Source organism: Orbicella faveolata, unplaced genomic scaffold (assembly GCF_042242905.1).
Source record: "Orbicella faveolata isolate gen_17 unplaced genomic scaffold, um_ofav_v1 contig_3, whole genome shotgun sequence".
NCBI classification, from domain to species: Eukaryota; Metazoa; Cnidaria; class Anthozoa; order Scleractinia; family Merulinidae; genus Orbicella; species Orbicella faveolata.
The window spans coordinates 15,316,850-15,344,805 of NW_028301558.1; the positions used below are offsets into that span (position 1 = coordinate 15,316,850).

At 39.3% G+C, this 27,956-nt stretch overlaps 2 protein-coding genes and 1 pseudogene across 2 annotated transcripts; 1 reads left to right on the top strand and 2 right to left on the bottom strand.

Moving 5' to 3' along the window:
* Positions 1-1,054: 1,054 nt before the first annotated feature.
* LOC110041868 (sodium-dependent neutral amino acid transporter B(0)AT3-like) lies at positions 1,055-16,961 on the bottom strand. The gene is made up of 10 exons (XM_020747193.2): positions 16,481-16,961; positions 16,065-16,336; positions 11,744-12,228; positions 11,296-11,406; positions 7,274-7,482; positions 5,671-5,857; positions 4,969-5,170; positions 4,024-4,183; positions 3,276-3,438; positions 1,055-2,947 (listed from the first exon to the last, which is right to left on the bottom strand). Exons 2-10 carry the CDS (start codon positions 16,297-16,299, stop codon positions 2,747-2,749), a joined length of 1,953 nt encoding a protein of 650 aa, XP_020602852.2. The 5' UTR covers positions 16,300-16,336; positions 16,481-16,961; the 3' UTR covers positions 1,055-2,746.
* Positions 16,962-19,803: 2,842 nt separating this feature from the next.
* LOC110041869 (myosin-2 essential light chain-like) lies at positions 19,804-20,640 on the top strand. The gene has a single exon (XM_020747195.2). It carries the CDS (start codon positions 19,911-19,913, stop codon positions 20,364-20,366), a length of 456 nt encoding a protein of 151 aa, XP_020602854.1. The 5' UTR covers positions 19,804-19,910; the 3' UTR covers positions 20,367-20,640.
* A 2,057-nt stretch (positions 20,641-22,697) lies between these two features.
* On the bottom strand, positions 22,698-23,803 carry LOC110041835 (myosin light polypeptide 6 pseudogene; annotated as a pseudogene).
* Positions 23,804-27,956: the final 4,153 nt, after the last annotated feature.

Sequence of the window (27,956 nt, forward strand, 5' to 3'; positions counted from 1 at the left end):
CGTTTTTCAAGAATTTATTTCTTCAGTCAAAGCTTTAAATTCATGGAAACAAGCAAGCGATTCTGTTCCATTTTGATAGATAGATAGATCGTCTACAAAATGTCCAGAATGCTGCGGCTCGCGTTGTTACCAGAACAAGGAAATACGATCATATCAAGCCGGTTTTAAAGCAGCTACACTGGCTTCCAATAAGCCAGCGCATCAATTATAAGATTTTACTTTCAACCTATAAAGCGCTCAACGGCCAGGCCCCTAATTACATTACTGAACTGCTAGAGCCTTATGTACCAAGCAGAAATCTTCGATCCTCCTCCAAAAACCTCTTGAAAGTACCACCTGTCAAGTTAATAGGCTATGGTCATAGGTGTTTCTCATTTGTAGCACCTAGCCTATGGAACTCTCTTCCGAACAATATAAGAGGGAGCGGCTCGCTATCAGATTTTAAGACTTGTATAAAGACATATCTTTTTAACAAATTTTATAACTAGACTTTTGGTTAGTTAGTTAATTAGTAGATTAGATAGTTTAGCTAGTTAGTTAGTCAGTCACTTAGTTAAGTTAGTCAGTTTTTATTTAAAGGTTTTAATGATTCCTAGTTTTTCTTTCATTTTTACAGCTTAGCTATTTTATTTGTTAGTAATTTTTTATCACTGATGTAAATTTTTAATGTAACTTTTATTTTTAATAACATTTTTTACTGTAAAGCGCCATGAGCCCTGGATATGGCGCTATACAAATCTATTATTATTATTATTATTATTATTATTTGTTCTTACTGGCGAACATTTGCATGCATCTGGTGTTAGAAATTCTTTTAGGAAATGTGCTTTGTTCGCCGAAGGTGCCAGAGGGCGGGGCCACATACCCCGAAAAGCTAAAAACTTTTCATTTTTGTCATGTTATTGTCCGCACGGAGCCGTACGCACATAGGTCACTTGCAATGCGCGTTTGCGAGCATGTAACTATGTAGCCACGAGTCTCAGAAAGGTACCATCGAGTAAATTCAGAGTTGAACTTCTATAAAGGGAGGGTGAAAGACATAATTTATTACATATTTTCAATCAAGGAAGGCTACTTTTATTCATTTTACCAAAGGCAATATAATTTGCCAGAGTAGTATTTAATTGTTTTAGACTAGTTTAAATAACCTGGGAACGCTTCCAAATGAATGTGAAAGGAATGATCTTCATAAAGTTTGAAAGGAAGTTCTAAAAGAAACGAATATCTTGCTTTGTAAATGTTAATTCCTTAAATTATTAATAGGCTGAGAACAAATCCTAAAACGAGAAAAAGTTCCTCTCCTACTTTATGGCTGCTATAATACCCTTTAAAGGTCCGAGCTTTCCTTAAATTCATTTCTATTCGTTCTCTGGGAGGTATCTACTCTATAACGACAAGTGGTAATTTTTGCATGGTTGATGTCCCACGGAATTACCCTCTAACCGGGGGCATGCCAGATTAAAAAGCTATGCTGTGCCAAGCCATGAATGGTACAACTGTCCTACTCCTCACAAAACGGGAGCGATATCTCTGGATCTCAGGGGTTTGAAGTTCATGTAGTCAGTTTTCCTTTTATGTAACTTGTACTATGCAATACCTAGGTTATCAGATGCTAGATAAGTAAGTGAAAACGTCTTTTTGACAACGAGTACTGAAAACAGTGTCAAAGAGTCAATACAAAACGCAAGGATGCTGTAAAGACCTGTGTCATCGCCCTATACTACTTACGTGATTTTTTACTGTTGTCTCAAAGCAGTTGATGCCATGGGACTTTTATAACTAGTACGAGAATTGATGAAACTCTAAGAAACCGAAAGAGTCCAGGCCGATGATAATAAGGCGATAGAGTGTCGTCAAAGTATTAATTTAGAATACTGTATGCAAGATTGGCTACTGAAAATATCACTAAGAATTTTCATTTGATTCCAAGTGACACTTGCCGTTTACCGAACTATCAATTTACGAGGAAAAGTGTTATGCTGATTGGTTGAGTCAATCTTTGTGAATACTAAGTTCTAGCTTTATGTACACAACAAACGTCATCTATGCTACCTAAATCAATGATAACTTAACTAATTAATCTGTAATTAATGTCATTAATCATACAAAAATAACAGGGCTTTTTCTATCGCAATGAAGACTTCATTTAGTGAACAAACAATAAGAAAATAAAAAAGCCTTTTTATTCCAAAAAGGTTTTTAAAAGCCTTCTTGCAAAATAACCTTATCATAAACTCTTTTTACTTTTAATAGTTTATTACTTTTACTTGTTAGATAATTAGAGCGGTTTTCAACTGATTGTCGTAAAACAAAAACCTAAGTAATTACTCTAGCCAATCACAAAGTACACCGTGCAGAAAAGTCAGAGAACCACTCAAAACTCGAAGCAAATGCATGCAGTAGACACGAAGCGCGGGAAACCGTGTGCGCGAATCTCGATTGGTTTCGATTTGGCTTCTATTTGGATGAGACAGTGGCGCGAGTTTTCTAAGCCAGTCACTCAACGTAGTAAAGCAAAACTAGAACAAATGCAAATTGCTTTCGACATTCAAATGAAAACCGTCCTAACCTGAGTTCAAAGTACTTTTAAATATTATTGTTATAAAGTTAAGATTGAATTGTTAACGAGACGTAACATCTTCATAACATTTGTCCTCTTATGATTATTACAATTAATGACAATGTATACTTAAATCATGAGATACTCATTTTACTGTAAGATCTGAGCAAAATACACAATGTCACGTTAAACGTTGGTGTCCTCAATCCCATTCACATGGGGGCCTACTTCAGCTTCTTTCAGGGGAACAGGGTCCAACCGCTGGTATTTAATCAGACCAAAGTACCGAGCAATGGCGACGCCAGGGATGAACACGACTGACATCAGAACAAGGACGACAACGATAAAAACTGCCCAGTCGGGGTAAGGGACTTTCTCGTACGTGGCCTGGAGAAGAAACACAGAAACAACAGGATGACACCCAATCGTAAATTACATTCAAAGTAAATAAAATGGTAAAAAAGTTTACGAAGTCATCATGAAGTTATATCGTCTCTAATTACCAAATTAAAGAAATAGACGCTTTATTAGAGCGGTTTTTATTTGAGGGTCGTAAACCAAAACCACACCAGTTGTCGTGGTAAAACCAAAACCTTAATGTAATTGCCTGATTAATTTCGACACTCAGTTGAAAACTGCTCTGTATCATATAATCATTTACGAAGTATTAAGTATCTTGAAAGTATAAAAAAAAGAGAAAGCTGTGACGTTATACCTTGCCCTCGTTCCAGGCGTAGTAAGAAGCTTTCCCTTGTGACATGAGGATGATACTGGCGATCAGGATTGCCAACATCGCAGCTGGTGTGATGAACATCCAGCAGATTTTCCAAAAGAGATTTGGTCGGCTGCCAGTCATGTACTCTATGTCATCAGAAAACCTGTGGACGTAAAAATGTAAGGTCATGTAAAGATCGATTTACGAATAACTTGCCTGGGGAGACATGTTTGAGATGGGCGTAGTTTTGCACAGAACTTCAATTATAATTTTATTATGATCCAAACATCTAAATGGCCACCTGAAAAGAGTTGATTCCGGAGAAATCCTTTTTCAGTATTTGATTTGATAGAACGTTCATGGTTGTGTTGGGCTGGAAAATGTATTTTTTTTTCCCAGCAAGATACGGTGAAATCGTACTGAAATCATGCAGTGAAACCTTGACAATGATCAGAAGCAATCAAAGATATCAAGTACTGCTATGTCACTACTTCAAATTTTACAACATCTGCCGAGTAGATGCTGGCTTACCTGGACTGCCATAAATGTTTCTTAATTTGTTTTCATTTCAGAGTAGTGTATTCTTACTAGTGAAGTACTGTAACAAATAAAGTGTGAGGACGGTCTAGTTGAGCGCCGTTTTGTTCATGAAATCTCAATATTTTCGCTGTCTAAGCCTTCTGAGACATGAACCTGTTTTTTACTCTTTTTAAACAGTCATCACTAATGTGACGTTAATCAAGCCTACCTTTTGATGCCGTAGAAATAGCAAACACCAACACATTCGCATATTGCAATGAGCAGGAGGGGAAGGTTGCCTGCAAAGCTGTCAAACATCTGAAGGACATATTCACCAGAATATGTCACCATGGGAAGGCCAATGCAAAACCCGGTAATGCACAAAAGCCCTGAAAAAATGTTTGCAATTTCCGTAAGATTATTTCACGAATAAGTGCGCATTGCGGTTCAATACTGATTCTGCTGATTGTACGTTTAGTCAGAATGATCGACGTTCGATCGTATAAGGCGCTTTTCATGCTACATTTATGTCACATATCATCTAGCTGGCTATACCATTCCGGGCCTATACAGTGTATGATAGATTTAATGGATCAATAGATGGATTCGACTAACGTGTTTGCATCCATGTTACCACCCAATTCAGATCATCAGATGATTCATTTGGGAGGCTACAACTGTTCTGTTTGCACACACTCCCATGCAATCAGTTGCATGTGGCAAATTGCACACTGTAACCTCCCAAATGAATCATCATGTGGTCTGAATTGGGTAGAAACAAGGATGTAAACACGTTAGTCTAATCCGTCTATTCAGCAGAACTCAGTGTGTCGGGCTCGCAGGATCTTGAATTGTACCAGACGTATATCCAGTTCTCTTGTCCAATCGAGTCAATCGAAATCAGCGAGGGAAGGTTGGTGTTCAGAGCTGGTACCACACCATCTAAGACGTTACCGTTGCGTTTCATTATTGCCAATATCGTAGTTGATTTTTGCCTTACAGTCAAGATTTACGAGAAGGATTAATTGTCGCTAGGCCAGCCATTCCATATTAACAAGAATCGCGCCTCCCATTTTTTTCAATTTTTGCAAAATACATCGTGATACTAAATAAGGCTTTTTACGTTTTCACATGTTTTCTACAAAAAAGGACTCTGGCCTCATACAATGCTCACCAGATAAAATTTCCCTTCGAAGTTTTCCGAAACCTCTGACATCTTGCAAGGCTGTTGTTACACTCTCTAGAGCTCCAAACAAGCTGTCAAGGCCGAGGGTCAAAAGCATCAGGAAGAACATGATGGACCAGAAGGTTGCACCAGGCATTTGATTGATGGCGTCAGTAAATGCAATGAACACCAGTCCTGGACCACTTGCTGCCTGTTGGATAAACGTTCCTGGTTACATCATAATATTTGTTACCTTGTTACTACAACTTTCTGATGCTTACGTTTCCAAACGCACTTGACAGTGCCCACGAAAAAAACCTGAACATTTGGCTGTGTGAAAATGATGAATTAAAATTTACTTGTTTGGAACCTATAAAACACAACACCCCAAAACAACGACTACTTCATTGGAAGCGTTTTAAGAAGGTTGATTACTTAGGAGGATGCGTTGCCTCGGAAATATCAACTTAGTACAGCTTTCCAATGACTTTCTCTTGCTGGATACAATCCAACCGCTCCAGACACTATGAAAACAATTATATAGAACTGTTGTGTGCTGCCTTACTTTGTTTTTAGCTTCTCAGTTTTGATGTTGTGATTTCCTTAACTAACGTATTCTGTCTTGCATGCAATTTGCGGCCAAATGCTGACAATCATGGATAAAGCACAAAAACCGAAGAGCATGCTAAAACTATCTAAATCTACACGTACATCTGTGAGGAAAGTCTCCAGGTCACATTTGTGAAGTTCACTTGTGACATTGGTTGTGGTGTTGCCTTTAAGCCATTCGACATGCTGTGTGGACAGCCCTGTTGTGTTCAGCGTGTGAAGGGTTGCGTTGAGGCTTTCCAAGATTCTCGCATTACTTGCTTCACAGTCGTCCAACATGTATGTTGCTCTGTAAAAACGTAAACTCATCTTACAATACGCTTTAATAACAAGTGCTTTTTCAACCTTATCTCAGTTAAATGACTTTTCTGCAACTTCAAAGACGACTTGTGAGCCTAGCAAGTGTGGTACATGGCCGCTGTATGATTGCATATATTGGTCAACTTCTCTGAATGTTTGGCACAAAAGAAGGTCATAAAAAAAGGGGGAAGGTATAAATCCTATCCCCAGCCCACATTTTGGCCAAATTTCATATTCCAGCTAGCCTATATTTTGCCCAAATCCCAGTTCTAATCCGTACCCCATTCCCATCTTTAGGTTTGTGATTCCCAGTCCAGTGACCCAAATTCTATTTTCCAAGTGAAAAGATATGAGGTAAATCCCTGTTTCCATTTTGCCTCTTCAGTTCCCTCATAAACTAACTGCTCATGGAATAGAAACTGTACTCCAACCCAATATGTATTTTAATTAACCATTCCCGTTTAGATGCTGAACCTTTGTTAACTCTACAAAGGTAATATTCTGTTAGGCGCATTGCGCAATGGGTTAGAACGCCAATCACGAGATGGAGCTTAAGATATCTTGAACTTGTTTTGGCAATTTAGACCTATTCCCATCAAATATGTAACATCCTTCGTTTCTGTTGATGCGTTTTACGAAATAACGCTTGGTTATCTACACCGTGCACGGAAATTATCTATAATGTTGAAGACTTGTTAGACGGAGGTATCTTTTTACAGAGGAAATATTGCAGAAGTTGACGATAGGCTTCTCAACGGCAGAAAATAGTTCACTAATTAAAACCCCTTGTATATTGATGGTATCTCGTATTTGGTTGTATTTTGCTTCCAAGGACCAAGACTGCAGAGCTGGCTGCGAATTCAAACTAATTGTGGCAGTGTGTCATTTTCAGTTTTCAACTGAAAAGTATGTTTCCCAATAAACTCGCTAAACAAGGCTAGCTTGTTTTCATTAACAAAGTTTGATCTCTGGAAGTGATAAACGTGCTTGAACAAATCTAGTTAAGGACGCACGCTGAAGGTCGCTAAACCACGAAGGAAACGTTCTGGAACTTCTTGAGAGGGCGCTGGATGCCAAGCTGGGGCGTCTACTGACACCGTAGTTTTCAACGTTGTCATGAAAAGAAGGTATTTTTTCATTAGGATCAAAATTGCTTTGAACAGTTTTTTCCTCTTTGACAATTAGGTTCTGAACAGATAAGAACTGTCCCTAACTAAAATGTATTAAGTTTTTCTTGTCTCCAGGACGTTTAGAGTTTTGGTTGCATTCTTCCTTAAGTGTTGGTAGAAGGAGTTATACGGTACAATACAAACGCTCATTTTAGCCTAGAATAGAGATTTGTTTCTTGTAAACTGATTGGATTGATATTGTTAGGCGTCTGATGAAACAGTGATCGTGTTCTTACCTGAATCCTAAAATGGAGAAAACAACAATCCCAGCGAACAAGGAAGTCATGCAGTTAGCGGCAGAAATTGTAATGGCGTCACGCAGCGTGTTTTCGTGAATGGAATTGTAACTGGCGTAGGCAACCATAGTGCCAAAAGCCAGACCCAAAGAGAAGAAGATTTGTGTAGCTGCGTCTAGCCATACAAGTGGGTCCAGAAGTCGTTCCCACTGTTGATGAAAACAGACATCAGTGTTTCGAGAACTCCTGATTCCTGCTTTGATTGACACATTTCATCTGGGCTCGAGGCGCAGAGATCAGTATCAAGCAGGTTTTAGAATTCGTGTGCTTTTCTTTTAACTACGCGTTTAACGTTAGTATTTCATGATCAACGACAACACTTTATTATGCTGGAGGTTATCATTTAATTTGAGTAATCTTTAACTAACGGCCATTAGGTTTAACTCATCAAGTTTAGTTAACAATGGTTAAATATGTTAAATTTGCTGCTATCATGCATTAGGTTACAGTGTTTCGAGAACAGCTGTCTAAGTGAATGGAAACTCCTACTGAGTACAGGACACAGCAGTGAGCCCAAACATATTTTATATTCTAAATGCTTGGCCTTGATGGGTGGTAGAACAAATGCTAGTAGATTTGTCTGTTGCACCAGTGTTTCGAGAACTACTGGGTTTTTGATTGACAGCTGTCGCTAGGCACATGGCGCAGCGTTCAGCATTCAAATACATTTTATCCATCAGTATTTTTATGGTAACATACCAGTGTTTTGAGAACTACTGGATATATTTGATTGAGAGCTGTCACTGGGCACTTGGCGCAGCAATCAGTATTCAATCATTTAATTTCAGTTTCTGATTATATAGCAAACCAGTGTTTTGAGAACTACTGGGCATTTGATTGATAGGTGTCACTGGGCACAAGGCGCAGCAATCAGCATTCAGTTATATGAAATTATTTTCTCATTATAGGAGACCAGTGTTTTGAGAACTACTGGGTATTTGATTGACAGCTGTCACTGGGCAAAAGACGCAGCAATCAGAATTCAGTCTTATCAAATTATTTTCTGATTATGGGAGACCAGTGTTTTGAGAACTACTGGGCATTTGATTGATAGCTGTCACTGGGCACAAGGCACAGCGACCAGCATTTATGGCGTTTTATCATAGTGCAAGCGAAAAGTAGATTATAGAGAACCAGTGTTTTGAGAACTACTGTGTCTTCAAATGATTGCGTTTGCTGGACACAAGGTTCAGCAAACAACTTAAAAGTTTTATATTATATATCGCATACATTCGTTTTGTTTAAAATCAGCGTTTTGAGAACAACTGTGTTGGAAAATTCCGGCATGCGTCACTGGGCACGAAGCGCAGCAAACAGCATAACGTTTTGCTTCATTTTATTTTTAATGATGTATTATTATATAAGTTTAATTATCAGTGCTTCGTGAACAAAGTGCTTGTTGTTGTTGCATCAGCCGCAATGATTTTCTTGTTTAAAATGAAAACCAACGTTTCGAGAACGCTGCACTTTTATCAGAAACTGGCACTGAGCTCCGTTGGCACAGCAACCAGTTCGTGTCTCTTGGGAAAGAATAAACGTTTTTGTTTGATACAAACTACCGATTTAGTTATTTAGATGCGTGCAGTTACTGTATTTGAGACATTTCTTTAAGTCATGCCCACCTCGATTTGAAATCTCGGAGGCTATCTTCACTTTGTCTCCGACATCATTTCCATCTTGTGTCTCTACATTTGAAGCATGAAAGTGAATTAGTGTCTTTTGTCATTTTAGTGCATTAATGCATTGGAATTGCATATGTTTAGCTAGTCGAGCAGTTTGCAAGACACGTTTTAGTTTTCGTGCAATTCTCCCATTGATGGTGGGTATCTAGGTACATATCGTCTGTTTGGCTCGTGTTCCAACTTCTCCTGGCCACGTCTCGCGTATCTTGTATTGCTCGTAGAGTTGTCTCGAACGATTGTTGCAGTACGGTAAACCTTGTCATTTCTTCAGCCGTAAAAAAAAATTGATAGGCCTTAAGGCGTTGGAGTTGCAGAATTCAGAAGCTGACTTTGGAGTGAACGATGTAATTCTTAGTCTCCGCATTGGAATTGCGAGAACCTAAAAGCTGCACCGAGATGGCGTCTGCCGCTCTTGACAACATCTTTGCCGCGCTCCTTTTTAAACTGTTAAGTCTGACATTTTTTACCCTTTTTCTGTCTGAAAACTGCATTGGAATTGCAGAAAGCTGAATTTTACGGCACTTTCAGAGCATGATATGGTTTGGCTAATGGTTATAAATGGAATCGGATTGTTTCCTTTTCCAGGGCTACAGTTACCAAGCAATCCGACAAAAATGAAATGTTTTCTCAACGCCTGCAGTCTCTAGACTGCATTTGAATTGCAGAAGTGTCCAGGCACCTAAACGCAGATTATGGGGTAGTCTATTGTGAAATGATTACCCTTTTTGCTAATAATGTCAGTCTGAGCAACAAATTTGTCAATGAGGGCCAGGGGGTCGATGGAAAGAAGACTGCATTTGAATTGCAGGAAACTAAACTTTTAGTCTTTTAGTTTTGGAAGGGTCTCGTGGTTGAGAAGTTCCTTAAAGTTGTGCTGCATTTGAATTGCAGAGTCGGGTTACGTAAAGTTAGTCTGCTGTCACCAAAGTGGCACCTTCCTGCATTAGAATTGCAGACGCCACATGAGTCATACTTACGCTGTCCATAATTCGCCACTTCAGAAACGAGAAAAGTCTGGAGCGAGTCTCATCTAGGAGTCCCTTGTGGGAATATTACTGGAGAAAGGAAAAAGATGGTAATTCATACTGTCCCCAGTAGCGGTCCCACAAGACACTGCGAGATGAGTCTAGCCCCAGATTTCTTCGCGTTTCTACTGTGGTATTTCCTGGAGTGCATCATGGAGATCATGGACATAATTAAACTGCATTGGAATTGCAGAAGCCCTTTGCTGCAGTTAGACGTTAGTAGTCATCTTATGACAAGGATTAACCGTTAGATCATCAGTCTGTAGACCATTCTCTATTGATAATCTTACTCTGTCTGTCTATTCTTTAAAACTATCACAACAAACCCTTTCACCGGAAACCATTCGGTTGTCATTGTAATCAGCGAGTCCAATGCAAGCTAAGATCTGACCTCGCAGCGTGGAAATGTTACAGAAAAGTCGATTGATGGTCACTTAACAAACGAACGTTATACCAAAAGACCGATCTCGCTGTAACATTGAAAATTATTGCAAGATGATCAACGAACTCTGTATTCGTTTTGAACTATGGGTCTAGAGTTTTGTACAATATCATGATCTGAAAGTTTTAATACCATGAAAGGACTTGTTGTGGGCCTAAAAGGAACCAAGTATTTAAATAACTATCTTTCTGACAGTTGCGTCTTTCTAAACTAATCATTGAAGCAATTAATTGTGGTGTGTTACAAGATGTTGAAGAAGGTGAGTGGACATGGATTGCCCGTAATTTGGCCTTGTCAGGTAGGTCTCCAGGGTTCATCTTGAATGTTCTTGCATGTTTCGGGCTCAGTGGTTAGAACAGAGCCTACTTTAGCTGAACCTCTACTTGTTCGTATTCTATAGAGCTGCGTTTTTAAACAGCTCATGTTACCCCACCCCCCCAACCCGCATCGCATTGGCTTGTGTCTGCCTCGGATGCCCAGATTATTATCGTTAGTAAATATCTTCCTTTATCTAATATTTGACCAACAAATTCCTTCAACTTCCTGGAAAAAAATTCTGATCCAATTCTCTAATGAAAGAACTGCAGTCAGTCTTTCTTCTAGCTCCATGATTTACAATCAATTAATCTTGTCACGGAATGTAAGGCTTCGAACTGCCTTTCTTCGTTGGTAAAAAAGACTTTTTAACACAGACCAACACGACCTTCTAGAGAGGAAATTGGACTTTAAGTTCTATCGTTTCTACCTGCCTCAACAAATTAACGTCACACATCCAAATTTTGCACTACAGGCAGATGTATAAGGACGTCATACCTTTGGAGTAAACAGGTAAATAATTCCTGTCTCAAAGCCCTTCAAAAGAAGACCCCGGATGAAGAATGCAAGCAGAACCACGTAAGGAAATGTCGCCGTAAAGTAGACTACCTGTGAAGAAATTATAGAGCTTGCTGCTGAATGACACCCTACAGGATTATTATTTCTTCAAGATCCTGTCTACACTAAAAGTTGTTGTCCTTCAGATTTAAACACGGCGCACGTGGGTAAGATCAGCCAAAATTTTTGTTGCAGGCAATTGCTTCGCGATAGCTGCTAGTTAGTAATTATAGTGCAAAGGTGCGCACACTCTTTCGCGTTAAGTTGCTATAAGTTGGAAGGTTACCCATGGAATACGTATCTGTCTACTGGAGGCTGCACTCGTTATCCTCTTCGATCCTCTCTAAATAGATAAAAATAACAAATCCTAAATTGGTTTCAAACGTACCTTGCCAGATGACTGAATGCTTTTGATGATACAAAGGTACGCCAGCAGCCAGGCGACCACCAAGGCCACAGCCAACTTCCAGTTTATCACAGCACTCTCCTCTATCCTGTTAGCGTGCATCAACGTCTCGCGATGGTAATAGTAGGCAGTTGGGCTACTCCCGGAGCATTCTTTGGGTATTGTCAGTTCAGTGGTGTTCAGCTCACTGTTGTAACTCGACACCTTTGGACACTCTGCCCAAGGAAGAGGAGACTGGAACGAGTTGAAGAAGTAGAACAACACCCAGGAAATGACCACGTTGTAGTAGCTACCAACAAGAATGCAAACCACTGTCGTTGCAATGCCCACCCCTCCCAGGTAAGGACATACTGTGCTCCAGACGTTAATAGATCCCTGGCGAAGTCGCTGGCCAATGCTGAGTTCCAGGTAGAAGATGGGGATTCCTTCGAAGATGAGCATCACTAAGTATGGTATCAAAAAAGCTCCTACAAGAAAGAACAGCAAGAAATATTACAATAGAGGCCCTATTAGGGGGGTCTGAGTATCTCATATCCCGCTAAATTTGGGCCTAAATATCCCGTTAATCCCATTTTCAAACATCATCAATTTCCGTTCTCGATATCCCAGGATATCTGTTATAAACATCCCATGTCGTATTTATCATTCCGTGTAAAGAGGATTCTGGTTCTAATTGCGGGGGGAACTCTTTGGAAACAACAGCGTCGAAATATGCAAAACTTGTTATTCATTACGCTTTTTTCAAAACAACAACAACAACAGCAAAAACAGCAACAACAACAAGAGAAATGTGTTTTGCAGTAACATGCTTTTTCATTACAGTGTTCTGCTTTTCACTTAGAAGCTCGCGTTCCGTGTTACATGTCCATACTTTTTAAATTCAAAGTTGGTTTTCAGTTCGCAGTAGTTAGATATGCAAAACGTGCAATTTAGTACTTAAAACAACAACAACAACAACAACAACAACAACGACAACAACGAAAAAGTACTTTGTAGTAACACGTGTTTTCCATTGCAATATTTCTGCTCTCTGACTTCTTTCCAGTTGGTTCTGAGTTCTTAGCGGTGAAATATGCAAAACTTGCAGTTCATTTGTTATTTGTTTTCAAAAAAAGAAAAAAAAAATCAACAGCAACAACAGCAACAACAACAACCACAACATCAACAAAAGCTTTTTACAGTAACATCGCTTTCCATGTTACATGCCATTCTTTTTAATTTCATAGCGGGTTCTCATGAATGCAAGCTTGTCTCTTGAAATTTTCGCTTTCATTCCGATCGCTAAATGCGTTTTTAGCACGTTCAAATACAGACGTTTCCCTTACAATATAACCAAATTTTCTTTTTTTAATAAACTCGATACCGTCCTTAAGGGGCTGAAGCATTTCATTTTACATCACAAGGATCATCTTACTAAGCTGCAACACTAAGTCTTGTGTTCCTCGGACAGCGCCCCATTCTACATACATTGATCCAAAATTTTAAAAGTACCCTCAGAATGTTTTTTTTTTATGATTTTACCGAGTTATTTCTAAAAAAGATCTAAATCCGAATGTGAAATTCAAAGGAATTACTGTATTAAAGAGCAAGCATCAATTCTAAATAAAAACTGATGTACTTTTAGGAGAAGAGAAGCTATTTCCGTTGCCAGTTCCGTTGCCAGTTCTTTCTATAAAAGGTTCTTGTAATTCTTCAAAATAATGATGACAGTACTTTAAAGCTTCTTAGATCAATTAGAATAATTTAGATAAAGACCAATTTTGTGATCTCTTTTCATTACTGATTTATTTTTATCTTTTTCTGTCATTACACTTCTTTGGCGACTATCAACACATTTTGTTTCGTACCATTATTTTCTTGTCTTTTTGTGTTTCTTTTTCAACCGAGAGAAGAGAACTTTATAAGAAAAATAAAATGAAGAAAGAGGAAAGGAAGAAGAAAGACTGAAACAATTTGTTTATAACCACATCTGATAGGCTCGGCTTTCGTTTCAAGAATACCTCAATTTTCGTGAATATCGACGAGAATTGATGTTGTCTTGAAGCGAAAGCCGAAAGAAAGTGAATATTTTAAAACGTTCGGGCTCTTTCGATCAGTTGTTTTCACTTTCGAAGAGAAAACATTTTGAGTTCTGCAAGCACCCAACTATGTTACTTCCACTCATAACCGGCTGTAGATGAATTTAAATTTCCAAATGCTGACAGGGATGGAAATGCCAATGGCTGATTATCTAAAAAGTTTGTGGCAGTATTTCGAAATTGCTTTTCAACTATTTTGGAGGTTCACGGAGATTTCCGTGGCTAGCTGTGAAAAATTGACATTTAACAATACAACGGAAACACTTTGAGTACATTTTTCACGCTCTTTGAAAAGTGACATTTTAGTGTTAAATCTTAAATGTGTTTTTTAATTGAAAAACGTCATCTCTTTTCATTTGGGTGAAAGTACGGTAAACCTAAAAAGCAAACACCTTGGTGTCATGCAAGGCAATGAATTAATGAATTTTCTTATTTTGCTCCAATGCTTTCACCATGAAAAAACAAAAAATCCTTGCACGCACACTGTTTCAATTCACGAATGAGGATTTTGCCGAAAACACGTTTTTATTGAAACTTTTCCATGTTTGTTGGCACAAATCTGCACTTCACTCAATTTCTCCTCTTCGTACAGATGCTCTTAACCCTTGCCCCTCTTCCCTGCTTATCACCGTTTTCTGTTTCAACATCAAACATTCTTCAGTAACTGCTAAGGCGACTATAAATTCCTTTTGACTATTTTCATAAAACAGGAAAAATTTGTTCACCGATCAACACCACTGACATTTTCTTCTATTTATGTACTTTTTCCACCTAGAAATCCCGCCCACCGGAATTGTCCGATGACCGCCGAGATTTTCATCAATTTTACGCCCATAAGCGAGTTTCATTTTATACAGCTGAATTCAAAAGCGAGAAGCAGTGTAGTGGACTGAGTTTCTTTTCATTTTGTCTTCCGTGATCAAGTCTGACCGGAAAAAATAAAGAAATAAAACCCTGCGACCAAAAGCAATTATGATGTAGGATCGTATAACATCTCCCTACTGTATTTATGCACTGTAACTGACATCAACGGAAAGGTTCAAACGAAAATTGGGAGATGGTACAAATACCGCTACGGCAAAAACAGGGATAATTTTATTTTTTATGCCAGGATGTGTTTGAGCCGATTCGCGAAATCGCGACAAGCAAACTGTTGTTTCAGTGCATTTTTCTCGTGTTGAAACGATATGAGATAGCGAGTTTTTGATTGCTTCTTGCTTTTCATGTAAACTACCCTTGTAAAATGTTAGCTAAAAGTAAATTTCATAGCTACGTGAAAAACTTTTGTCTCGCTGTGAACACAGAGTTTATAATTGATGTTTTCCGGCTAGTGCTTGATCCTCGAGAGCCCAATTTTTAGAGTATTTGTTGCTAACATTTTTTTTAAGGGGATTAAAAAAAAACCCTGTCGATTTATTAAGGAAACGAAGAGCAAGTTCTCTCTCGAAGACCTCGTTGAAAATTTTCTTGTGTCATTTGCGCAAATTTAATTTTGTTCACCGTGTGAACTGTACTCGTCAGGGAAACGAGCCATGTCGATTGGAATTTCATTGTGCTGTTAGATCTAACTGATGTTTGATCTCTAAACTGTGAAAATTCTTTTGTTCAAGAGCTTTAGCTTTGTTCCTACTTTGTTTTACAACTGACGGAAACTGAAAAATGAATCGATTTTTTAATGTGTTTTCCAATTCATTGTCCAATACACCTTGAAACTGCGGAAGGAAGTTCTTAAACTGAAACGAAGATTAATCTTATTACTTTGCAATACTTTTAAATTTATATGTTTTTGCTCTTGAGGACTAAATATCACCAAAATTGCTAAAAATGTTTATTGTTGAAAATCTTTTGTGATACCGACTACTGCTTCGCTCAATATTTGAGTTTTTACAAAATTTTATAACACGCTTTCAAAATTTTACAATCCACATCCAAACTCACTAGTCTATAACTAGCTAATCAGATAATTACTGAGAGGGTCTTAAGCGATAGGGCTCAGCGTAAAATATACGGAGTATTCTTGTTAAAGCCAGACACGAGAAAACAGGAAGAAGATTTCTGAATTGTTACATGGCTGAGATAATCTCCTGTTGGCTCATTCGCCTTAGTTCACAGAGACGGTGAGAAATTATTATAAACACGAGCAAACCTGGAAAACCGCATTTTTCAATAGTAAATAATAAAGTAGACAAAAGGGAAGAATAATTGAATAATACAATTTTGTCTACCTCCTCCATTCTTCTGGCAAAGCCAAGGGAACCTCCAAACATTTCCTAATCCAACAGCGAAACCGATCGCGGAGAGTAGAAATTGCACTTTATTGTCCCAGCCAAGTCGTACTTTCTCGGCTTCGATAACTTCCACTCGGCCCTTGTGGTCTTCTTCATCTGTAGCTAATATTGCCACTGTTGATACCGTTTTATACGTAGCACCTTTCTCGGTAGCTTTTTCTTTCTCCGTCATCTTTTCGCAAGAACTCAGCACACCTCTGTAAAATTGTCTGGGAATCAAAGCGAAAAATTTCAAGTTAACAGCCGGTTAAGGTTCGAGCCGTTTTGAAACCGGCGTATTTTTGTGTAAATCATCCTAGTCTTTCTTAGTCTCTATACATAGTCTGAATTTGTGGGGATTTTTCAATACCTACTTGGGATTTTGCTCCTAAACTAAGCTTGTCCTCAGGCTAGGAGAACAAATTACAAAATTGCCGGTGTCGCTATGGTTTAGTTTTAAAGCCGACTGTTGCATGTGCTCAGAGCGTGATATGTAAACAGCTGAATGATGAAACACCGAGAAAAAAAATCAACCAATCAGAATTCGTGACAAATTGTTGACATTCAGTAATCATTGTGTCGGTTGTATAGCAGAAATTTGTTTTTAAATTTTCATCCTTTCTAACGTCATAGGAGGTACTTTGCATGAAAAGAGAGATTATTTTAGTGATCTGGGAATCCTTATAAACGATCAAGCTCCTCTTTTCAGAAGCAATATCCTCTCATAACCGCACACATCTTGAACGACAACTTGTCTTCTCGTGTCATTCGGGGCTTTCATGCTCTTACTACGAACCAATCATTTCTCTGCCGTTTTAAGTGCTTGTCCGAGGAAACCCATCACATTATTGCATCAGCCGTGTCTAGTATCATGTGGCCTTTTTGTTATGATAATATTCATTCATTATGATAATCGGAAAATACGACTTAAAGTCTTCAGTAATTTTATGTTTATCTCTTCATCGCGCTCGAGAAGTTAGACGTTGTAAACTAAAGGAAATAAACCAGTGTTTCTTCTTTAAAGTGGTTTCATACAATATAGAAAAGAAAGCATAATTTACAGAGCTGTTTTGTAGTACGACGCGTGGGTGATCATGCGTGGCAATATTACAGCTGTTTCGCGCCAATTTCGCGCCAGTCTGGCCTGTCAAATCTTATCCATTCTGATTGGCTGTTAAAAATGCACATTTCTTTAATAACCGGAAACGAAACCTGCCAAAAACAGCCAGAACTCAAAGCCAATTTGAAAGGGAAATAGGAAAACCGATAATGGCGTGTACTTTTGAGCGTGTTAAGTCATATGGAGGTCTGCTTCAAGTCAAGTTGAAGAAGGTTTTCGTGACAATGACTGCGGCGTTTTTAAATCATAATTTCGCCTTTCGGGTAGAACGCGCTAAAGTAACCTGTTGAACCCTGATTCAAAATGAAAGTGATCCCCTTTCAGTCGAATTCATTGATGCAGAAGAAGGAACAACTAAAACGTTTTGACTAGGTATTTCGGTTAGACCAGCCAACCTTATTCAGATAAATTTTGCATCACACTGGTCTGCAAGATCTATTCTTTAATTTTTCTGATCTGCTGATTGGAAATTTAAAAAATCCACTGTTCTATAACCGGAAGCAAAACCTGGCAGAAAGCAAAACAAAACACGTACCAAATTGAAACTAATACGATACAATCCTTTACGAACAATAACTTTCAGTGTGTACATCACTCCCTGTAAGATCTATTCTTTAATTTTTCTGATCTGGTTGCTGACTGGAAATTAAAATACACTGTTCTATGACTGGATGCAAAACTTGGCAGAAAGCGAAACAAAACTGACACGTTTCAACTTAGAAATAATACCAGCAATCCTCACAGTAGTTTTCAGTGTGTAGATCACTCTCATTGCGCTTCACGTGTGGAAGACGAATGCGCAGAGTTCGGTACTTCATACGTTTCTTCGCGTGGATAAGCTCTCAAGAATCCAACTGAAACTTCCTTAAGAGCGTCTGAGTGGGAGACTAATTCCCACTGAGTCCAATATTTATTACTGTAGCAACCGATACACCGTTTGGAGTAGTATTTTTCGGCTGGACCAATCAACTCGCTACAGATACTATGAGGGCAATTTTCATCAAGTTCTGATTGGTATACATTTAGTCACGGTGTATGTCTTCAATATAGCCTGCATCGCGCAATTTAGTTTTCTCCTTTCCTTATACCCTTTGAACGCCTGCCACACAGGCTACAGTACTTATATATTTCAGGAAGTATTTTCTGTTTCCACCACTTTGAACCAAGGTACGTCCGCGGGAATTTCATCCACGGTTACTTTTTACTCATTTAGTCTAGTAACAAAATATAGTCATTGACGGCGTCTAAAAAGACTAAAAGCCAGATTATCTTTTTTTACAGCGTTATATACTTGTGGTTTACCAGCAGCCAGTAACCAGGGTTTATCACTGCAAATAGTTTAAACCAATGTTTGTACTAATAGGTTTTAAAATTTGGCCCTAAAGACGTACCATTCAGCTTAACACATGACTGAAACAACAAACAAGAACTAGGTGGGTTTGGGGCTGTAACACCTACCGCCCAGTCCCAGGTAGTGCTTGGCGATTACTTCCCTACCCCGGTGAGATTTTGTTACAGTCTGTACTGAGTAAGCTTCTTGATTTATCCTATAAGGTATGACGTAATTTTTTGTTTTTACATTTTCAAGGGATTACCGTGCGATCGCATGGCACACTAACTTTGTCTTGGCTTGAAACAGAAATTCATGTTCACTTTTGCCAGTTTTGGTCAATATCGCTGTCGTTTTGTTCGCGAGACAACAGACAATAAATGCTATACTTTCTCTGAACGACTAATCACCAAAATAAATATGACAAGTTTAAGATCTAACTCAATGAACCATTGCATTTAAACAATAATAAACACAATAACAACCTGTTCGCGACAGATTTTATAAGATTTGAACTAGTTAAAAACTAACCACTTGAAGGGATTTGATCTCGTTTATTTCACTGATTGCTCTGAAAAGAATTGGTTACAATCGTTCAGGTAACAAGAAGAAGTTAAACAGTTTTCACATCTGAGACTTCTAGCGCGGAGTAAGATGTTTAAAAGGCATGATAATTCACAAAAGCGTAATTATACATTCCAACCATAATTTAGTCCACACAGGTGTGAAACCTACAGCTAAAGGCAACTGTTCTTTCGTTTTCTTTTAAAAAAGTTTAAAGTTGCAACGATTGTGGAAAAGCAGATCTCTATACATTAGGTATATAGCATGATCGTAGATGCACAATTTTCGGAGCAGTATTTGGTAATGTTTTTCTTTCGTCCCGTGAAGGTTAAAAGAAAAAACACCATGGGGCTGTGTTGCGTCGATTAAAACTAGGCGTTGTAAGATAAGTAAGCGCACGCGAACCTTCTAATTGTCAATAACTTGCCTGTACCGTGCTGTGATTAATATATTTTAATATCCACACAATAAAGAACGCGTTCTGAAGTCTTTGAAATTTAAACGACTAAAACTGTCGATATTTTGATCTAGGCAATCAATCACAACAATCGAGAGCATTATAAACAATTTTACCTGCCCCCAACTTGACCTAAGTGAGTTTCGAGCTGTTTGATTGGATCGTTGGTAATTTTGGCGCAGAGGGTGGTGTTAAAAGAAACAAAAGTTTAAGGTTTTATAGTACGTGTTTTCCGCTGTAGAGACACTTTCTGTGAAGAAAGCCACGGTCAACTTTCACATTGCATAAGAAAATTTACGCAAGTAACTCTTCAATCTCTTCAGACAATCTAAAATGGCTGAAACAGAAGAATTGGAAGAAATATTCACCCTTTTTGACCGAAAGGGGGACGGAAGCATTGAAATTGCCCAGATCAAGGATGTTCTACGCTCGGCCGGCTTGAATCCACAAGGAGTAGACTTGGAAAAGCTCGAGGCCGACTACAAATCCAAGGACTCAGTCCAGTTTCCGGAATTCTGCGCCATTTACAAAGAAATGAAAGCGAAGCCACAGCCAGTTATGGAGGACTTTATGGAGTTCTTCAGCACTTTTGATCGCGAGAAGAGTGGCCTAATCGATTCGCTACAACTGCGAGCTTTTCTGTGTTTGAAGGGCGATTCCAGACTGACAGAGGACGAAATGGAGCTGATTGTGAAGCCCATCGAAGACAAGAAGAAGGAGGTTGTACCGTACAAAGATCTGATCACTCTAGTTATGAGCGAGCAAACTCCTACGGTGACTCAAGGGTGAACAGTTCTAGTGAAAAACATTATATCTTACTTCGACGGCTTGCTTCCTCTGCTTTCCTCGAGAAGAAATGGAAAATACTATTTGCATCCTGCTTTGCTGTATAAATGTAGGTATTACTTTTGCACTTTTTCTTGTAGAAACCGGTTATTGTAGCTGACGTACAGAAATGAACTTATACTTGTTATTTTTGAGAATAGTTCCAAAGTTAAAAGGACACCTTTGTACCAAACTAATTATCAAAGAATTCCAAGTTAATAAAAGATTTTAATTTTTATAGTTTGTTTTTCACTTTATAAGAAACAGATTTTTAAACTGGTGTAAAATACATACTAAGTTGTACAGGCGTCATTTTTTTCACCAGGACGTTTCTTTACAAATAATAGATTTACTCTTTTGACCTCCCCTTTGTACTGACACTATTAAGTTTTTTTTAATGCTTTCATTGTGGGATTTGGTTCTGCTCGGCTAGGCTTAAGTAATTCAACACAGATACATTTAAGAGCAGCTCTATGCCGGGAATACAGGTTTTTAATTTGTCTGAGATGCTAAGGGTATAATTAGTTGAGCAGAGATTCTCAGTGTATTTCAATTTTTTCCATGCAATCGTTTTGTTCGTTGATAACGTGGGTTTAATCAGCCAGAAAGAAAAACTAAACAGATGAAAAACAGATAGGGCGCGTAAATAGCGCTGCACGAGGGCGATAAAGTTCTTAGAGTCGCTTTATTCTATTGCTGAACAAGAGGTCCAAAAACATAACATATATAGTTTGCTTTTTAGGGCGTTTATCTTCTGTCAAACCCGACCGACCGAGTGCTATCAAAGTATTCCAGGCATCAATAGAACTTGGCGCAAATAAACCCATGAAGTGCACGCAAAACGTAAATCGTAATAACTGGATTGAGTCGAAAATTAAGGCTGCCTGCTGTTTTTTTAAATTCTATTGAAAAGAACTGGCAAGATAAAAAGGCTATTGAACCCTTTGAACGCTCTCTAACTGTGAAACCTTTCATTAGTTTATGCACTGCTAACTTTCAGCGACTTTTAAAACGATTATATACCAGGGCCGCTTTACAGTGAGAAATATTCCTTAACATGGTAACATATATCATAGTGTGTAAAATGGTTCTAATTTTTTAGTCTGCAGGTAAAATTCTAGTATGCGCGCAGGAGTGAAAGGTTTCTTAGCACAAGAACGACAGAGCGTAATTTTAGGCGGGGGGTGAGGGGGTTAAGACGCTCAGTGTCCCCAGGTCAGAAGGGATTCTTAGAACATAGTCAAATTACTAAGCTGTGGAGGAGGTGAGGAAAATGGGGGTAAGGAGGATAGGGAAGGATGAATTTGCCTCCTCGCGACTCGCCCTTCCTGAGGCTGTACTTTCAAAATAGTGCATCTGTTATATTCGTTTCTCTGGGCCAAGAAAAAATCTCGCGGCGGTGAGAGTGAAAATGTGAAAGAAAGATGTGTGGATTAGTTCAAAAGGATTTGAAATGCAACAGACTCATGAAATGTTGATATTCGCCGGGGAAAATGTAAAATCCTTCCCATGCAGGACAGACTCGCTTCTCCCCCCATTAAACTACTAGAAAAGTTTTCCCGCAATCAGGCAAAATTACCAGGACAGTAACAGTGAGATTCTCCTCTGTCATTACTAGGCATATGGAAAACCTATACATTTTAGACTAGGTAATAATATTTTTCATGGACGGCACAACCAGTCATGGATGAATAAGACCCGTTCACACTACGCTAGACTAAGAAATTTGGAAACGGGGTTTTCACTCTGAAAATGCATCAAAGGTTTTCCGTCCACACTACGCCGGAGAAAATTTAAAACGTAACTATTGCCGGTCATTTTGGATTTGTTTTTGAGGAAAACTCGGGCTGGGAAATCATCATCATTATTTTCACATCGTCGTTTTCGAAAAGCTCCGTTTACAAAATGCTTTCCTTCAACATTAAAAGGCAAAGCCGGCGTTTTCAAATTCCTCCGGTTTGAAGAGTGTTTGCGGAAAGCTCGTTTTCGTGACGAATTACTGTGGACGGTAACCGTAGAAACCCACATTAGCCATTTTTAAACCGCTGTTAAAAAAGAGTTTACGTCCGTTTTCTCTTGGTTTACATGGTCCCATGCAAACTCTAATTCATCAGCATAGCTTTTGTTTTTTTTTCTCTTTCGAGCCATAAACTCCTTGGACTCCAAAAAGACAAAAACAGATTGAAATGTTCTGAACACAAACAAAAGACTACAAGTCTTGCCTATTTAATCGGCAAATTACTCACGAGACGCGCTCATCAGAATAATAATAAAGTAAATCAGAACCGTAGAAAGTGAAGCAAAAAGGGAGTTTTATTGTTATATATATTTATGTTATAATCCCTAGGGTGCACACTGATTAACGGTAGTTTCTAAATAACAAGCATATGCGGAAACGAAAGTGGCGAAATATACGAAGGGCTAACGATGAATCGGGTATCTTTCAGAGCGTTTGCCCATAAAATAAGGAGCCTTAAAATTCCCAGCTTAAAATAACACTAAAATCGGTCGTACAGTAGTATCCCGGACTTGGAATGTTACTTGCATAATTACATGACTTTAGTGAACAAGAAAGCTCTTAAGTTTACTTACGCAAATTCCTTTGTTTCCAAATGAACTAGACGCTGGACCGCGTAAATTTTGATCTTATTTGTCAGTTGCACATGAGAAATAGAAACGAGAACTAAAGCAACATCAAATTTACAAACATGAGAAATTAAAGCAGAGCTGTATTTCGGAAAATCTACTGAGCGGCGAGGCTAGTTTCAAACTTAAACAACGAGTCACGCTGGAATATTTACAACGTCGACACACCTTGTTCAATTTTGTTCCTAGTTTGTTCAAATTGTTTCAGTTTGACATAACTTCCTGTACAAGTTTTTCATAGTCCACGAATCCGCCCTTCACTTCGTGTAGGCCGACGATCACATCAGCTTGGGACTCGGTCAGCTTGTCTCCAAGCGCTGTCAACATCCGGCGTAGCTCCGCAGTCCTGATTCTTCCGTTGCCTTCACGGTCGAACATCTTGAGCGCCTCGATAAACTCCTCTGCGCTTCCAGCTTGCTTCTTAGCGAGAGGAACGTAAATGGGAAGAAATTCTTCGAAACTGATTCTGTCCTTGTTGGACTTGAGACTTTCTTTCACCTTTTCGATGTCTTGTTTGAGTGGATTCAATCCGAGCGACCTCAGAATGTCGGGTATTCGGGTTTTGTCGACTTTTCCATCCCCTATTTCGTCGAAAAGACTGAAAGCGTCCTTGAATTCTAGAATTTGCTCTTCCGATAGATCCGTCATCGTGCTTCTATCGCTGCTCGTGTTATGCTCAAGGACTACTATTTGTGGTATGTTACTGAATGCTGTCCAGGCCTTCACAAATTAATCATTACAGAGTTAATTATTACATGATTAGTTTTCGGCCTGTTCGCGGGCTCAATATTGACCCCACCCGACTCTTGTCTCTATTTTTGTCAACCAATCATGTCACATATTTCCTTTAATATCATTTAAAATTTTGTAACCGTTTTATCCATATCTACTTAGCTTCAGTGTAGCTCCTGAAGGTCTAACAAAAATATTGGGCATTAAAGTTACCCTTTTCAGCCGTCCGGTCAACCTTTCTATTGGTTTTATGCTTTATTTTACACTGCTGATCCTGATCTAAACCAAGATCCGTCTTCACTCCGCTGGTGTTTGTACAGGTGGTCCTTGCATTACACTTTACAGGGCTGGAGTTAGCCTGTTCCAGGCGCTCAGTAGTTGGGGACGAGCGAAAAAAAAAAGAGGGCAACCGAGAGAAAAAAAGAGGGGCGCTCGCCCACTCTTGGTCATTTTTTGTCGCTCGTCCCCAAACTGCCGAGAGCCTGGAACAGGCTAGACTTGAGTATACAGTATTTGCCTAAGAAGTCTCTTGATTTGCCTCATCAGCATAAACAAGAGAAAATGAGACCCATGGTCATGGTTTCTTGGCATAACATTAAGTGATTCAGTTTCTGATGGAGCTACAAAAATATCAGTTCTGACCATTGAAAAGGCAATGCACGATTAACTCTGCCAAGGGATTTTAGCCCGATGTACTGAACTTTTAAAAACGGGTTTAAAAACTCAAAAGTTTAATTTACAAAGAAAGTATGAGCTCAGTAGCGCTTTTCCCACCCAGACATTTTGCAGTCTTTGAAAGACAATTTCTCCTTGAATATTACTCCCAAAGAGCTTAAAATTTCACCATGCATGTACTAAGTTTCATTAGTATCACCCAACTAGTGGACTAATGCAAATCCTGCATTTTAATTGGCTACGCTACTAGAGGACTCTTTAATAGTAATAGTTCTCGAGTAGTAAAATTGGTGCAATCGAGCATGAAGCTTTCTTTCGTTTTTAATATTCCTAAATGAATATTTCTTCAACTTGCATTTGCTAACTTTATTACTGCCTTTTCTGTCCGACTAGTTGGGTGATACTAAAACAATTAGACCCTTCGCCCTCAAGGGCCACGGGTCAAAAGCCCATTCGACTTCGCATCATGGGCTATTGACCCGTAACCCTTGCGGACTACGGGTCTAATTGTTAACTAGCTCTTTCAGTAACTGTTTGGAGTCAATCTAACATGATGCCTTCTGTTCGCAAAACCGTATGTTAATGAGCAAAAAGAGCTCGTTGAGTGAATAGGAGTGATGCTATCCCAGATGCCAATCGGAGAGAGACCTTATTCGAGGGCTAGATGGAAACCTGGGTTATTTGTCGGAAAGGAATTCTAGGGGCCAAAGCGAAAGGGTTGTTTTGTAAACCTAAATATTGGGCTAACATATTCAACAACCGTGCGGTACCCGGTTAACTACAGACAGCAAAGGGACACACAAAAGTGTCCGTATTACCCGGGTACCCGTATTAAGGAGGCTGTTGGAATAAACGACACAAGCACCATTTTAATTGATGCAAAGTGTCACATGAACGATTTGTAATGTCTTAACTGTGACTTTTGTCACTTCTAGCAGAACTGAGAAACCTGACACTCAGTCAAATAGTAAACTTTTTCATGCCAAGGTGTACAAGGGTCAAACAACACAAGAAAAAAAAGATTTATCAAAAATATCACGCTATTCTTTTACTGAAACCTTTATTTCTGACGATACGATCTGCACACATCGACAGTGTCACTAAAGTTAGGTCAACTTTTGTATGACAGGAATGCGGACAGTACGTCCCCCTGGGCGAGGGGTCTCCCATGTAAAAAGGACGGAGGTGCTCGTTGGAAATTTTGAAAAGTACCCCTAAGAGGTACCAAGATATAAAGATCCTGTTTTGTGGGCGTGGCTTGAAATTGCTTTCACCCCGAGAAGAGATATCAAATCTAAAACAACAAATTATCTCCTGTCATATTTTTTCGGCTCAATACCCTAAAAGGTACGCGAAAGCTCCCGCTGTGGACCTTTTGAGGCTGAACACGCTAAAAGGTTCCAAAACCGCTTTTTTAACCCCTGAAAAGTACGACGAGCACTCCCGTCCTTTTATGTGTGATTCCCCTCTCCCCGGGAGTACTCCACTTGGGTCACCGAAAAGTGTCAGTTGTCCGTATTAACCGGTCTCAAGAGTTTCTCTTGCCAGTGTTCATGTTAAGCAGGCTAAAGACAGACAAAACTGTCCGTGATAAGCGGGTGATCGTAAGATAGGGTTCCACTTTGGTCACTGTCTCCTCCTTGACGCGAGGAACAGTTTGCCATTGTTTCTACTCCTGTACTATATATCAAGATTTTTACCTATCCAGGTGTACAAAAAATCCGCAATTCTCAATGGTTTGTCGCAGTGGTTTTCGCTTTATTACAGGTTTTGGACGACTTCATGTCTTAGGGTCGGTTCCATCCGCCAGGGTGACGCTACCTTTCCGGTAGCAAAAGGGACGAAAACTCATCAGTCGTATAAAATTGACGGGAGTGTTTGTCGATCACTAAAGAACGACAAGTTCGTTTTGAGGTTGTGGTTCAAATCCATTTCATGATAAGGCCGGGCCCGGCAAAGTGGCTTCTAAAGCGATAAGCGACTAGATGTATAACTATGACCTCTGGATGCGTCTGGATGGGAATACTATCCCATCGTAGGGCTTCTCCCAGTGTTAAAGTCGCCGGTACCTATATCCTATTTATACACCTGCGTGGAAAGGGGTACTGTTAGAGCAAGAACACAACAGAATGACCCCGCCAAGGGCTCGAATCAGGTCCGCTTGATCCGGAACCAAGCTTAGGGATGTTCTCACAGTGAAACGCTGGTAGAGAAAACAGCCCGCGAAGGCAGCCAGCCGTTATCTTCGTAGCTCTTCGTCTGCGTCGCGGAGAACGACAAAGGGCCACTGAGGAATCTGCTGACTACATCATGGAAGATGTAGACGTCAAACTGGAGATAATGTGAACAATGTTGCGATCGAGGTTGCGGTCTCTCTACAAGGGTCTCTTGTTAGGGTCTAAAAGTGCTCCCGAGTGACCACGTGTAATCTCACTTAGGGCCATCAATGGCCATTCGTGGCCATTCGTGGTCACTCGTGAATACTCTTAGACCCTATTGAAACATATATCTAGATCTTGTTTCTGCAGGTTGAATAGCACTTGTGCCTAAGCTCAATCTCGTTCCCAAAGCCCACGTGTCTTTTCGTCAGCGCCAAGACAGGGAGCTCTGGAATAATCAATAATTGTCTTTTATACCAGTTTGACTGTTGATGAGTAACTTCCAGAAAAGAGAGGATCTTGTAACACTAATTTGGTGATCATCACTTGACTATAATTAGCCTTAAAGGCCCACATACAGACAGATGTAAAGGGACAAATTCCTTGAGAACATTCTATTGAGATATCTTTAAATTAAGATAAAATTTGGTAAATGGGAATATGTTTTGCTGGTTTGTAACAGTGGAAACTGCTAAGGTCACTCTTTAACATGGACACCATTGGACCAGCATCACGTTTCTGTCTTTGAGGGGAGATATCCACCTTATAGAGTGCATACAGTAAAATAACTGACTGATAGTGTCCAGGGACTACAAGTATCTGTCTTAGAGAAGAGTCTAAAAATGCAAGAATTGGCTGAGGTCTCCAAAGCATCCTTTATATCAGTCTTGCCCTCCTCTGTAGGAGGGCTAGTCTGCAGGAAGTATTTCCCTAAAACAAGTAGAGTAACACCTTCACTACACTTATAAGTCCAATTTTAAGCACATCTTCACCTGATTCTGGCCCTCAAATTTTAAATCCTAGTATAGTTTTAACTGTGTTCAGGAGTATCCAATTAATTAATTGATTAAGTAAGTAATTGATTGATAAGTTCATAAAGATGGTGAATTTTAAACTTGGTAATGAAATGATGAGGTGAATTAATCAACATGACACGAGTATGGGACAAAGAAAATTCTGAGTCCCTGACAGGAATCGAACCCATGACCTCCCGAACACCGGGCAGGCGCTCTATCCACTGAGCTACGAGAACTTATGGAGAGCAAGGTCATTTAACTGAGTTCATATATGACAGGTGTCCTGCATACTGCTAGGATCAACGCTATCGAATTCATCGTGAGTA

Coding starts and splice junctions, on each gene's coding strand:
- LOC110041868 (XM_020747193.2), bottom strand. CDS start 16,299: ATGACGGAGAAAGAAAAAGCTACCGAGAAAGGTGCTACGTATAAAACG. Junction 4,184..4,968: donor TCGAAGGGAAATTTTATCTG/GTGAGCATTGTA, acceptor ACATTTTTTCAG/GGCTTTTGTGCATTACCGGG. Junction 2,948..3,275: donor ACGCCTGGAACGAGGGCAAG/GTATAACGTCAC, acceptor TTTCTTCTCCAG/GCCACGTACGAGAAAGTCCC.
- LOC110041869 (XM_020747195.2), top strand. CDS start 19,911: ATGGCTGAAACAGAAGAATTGGAAGAAATATTCACCCTTTTTGACCGA.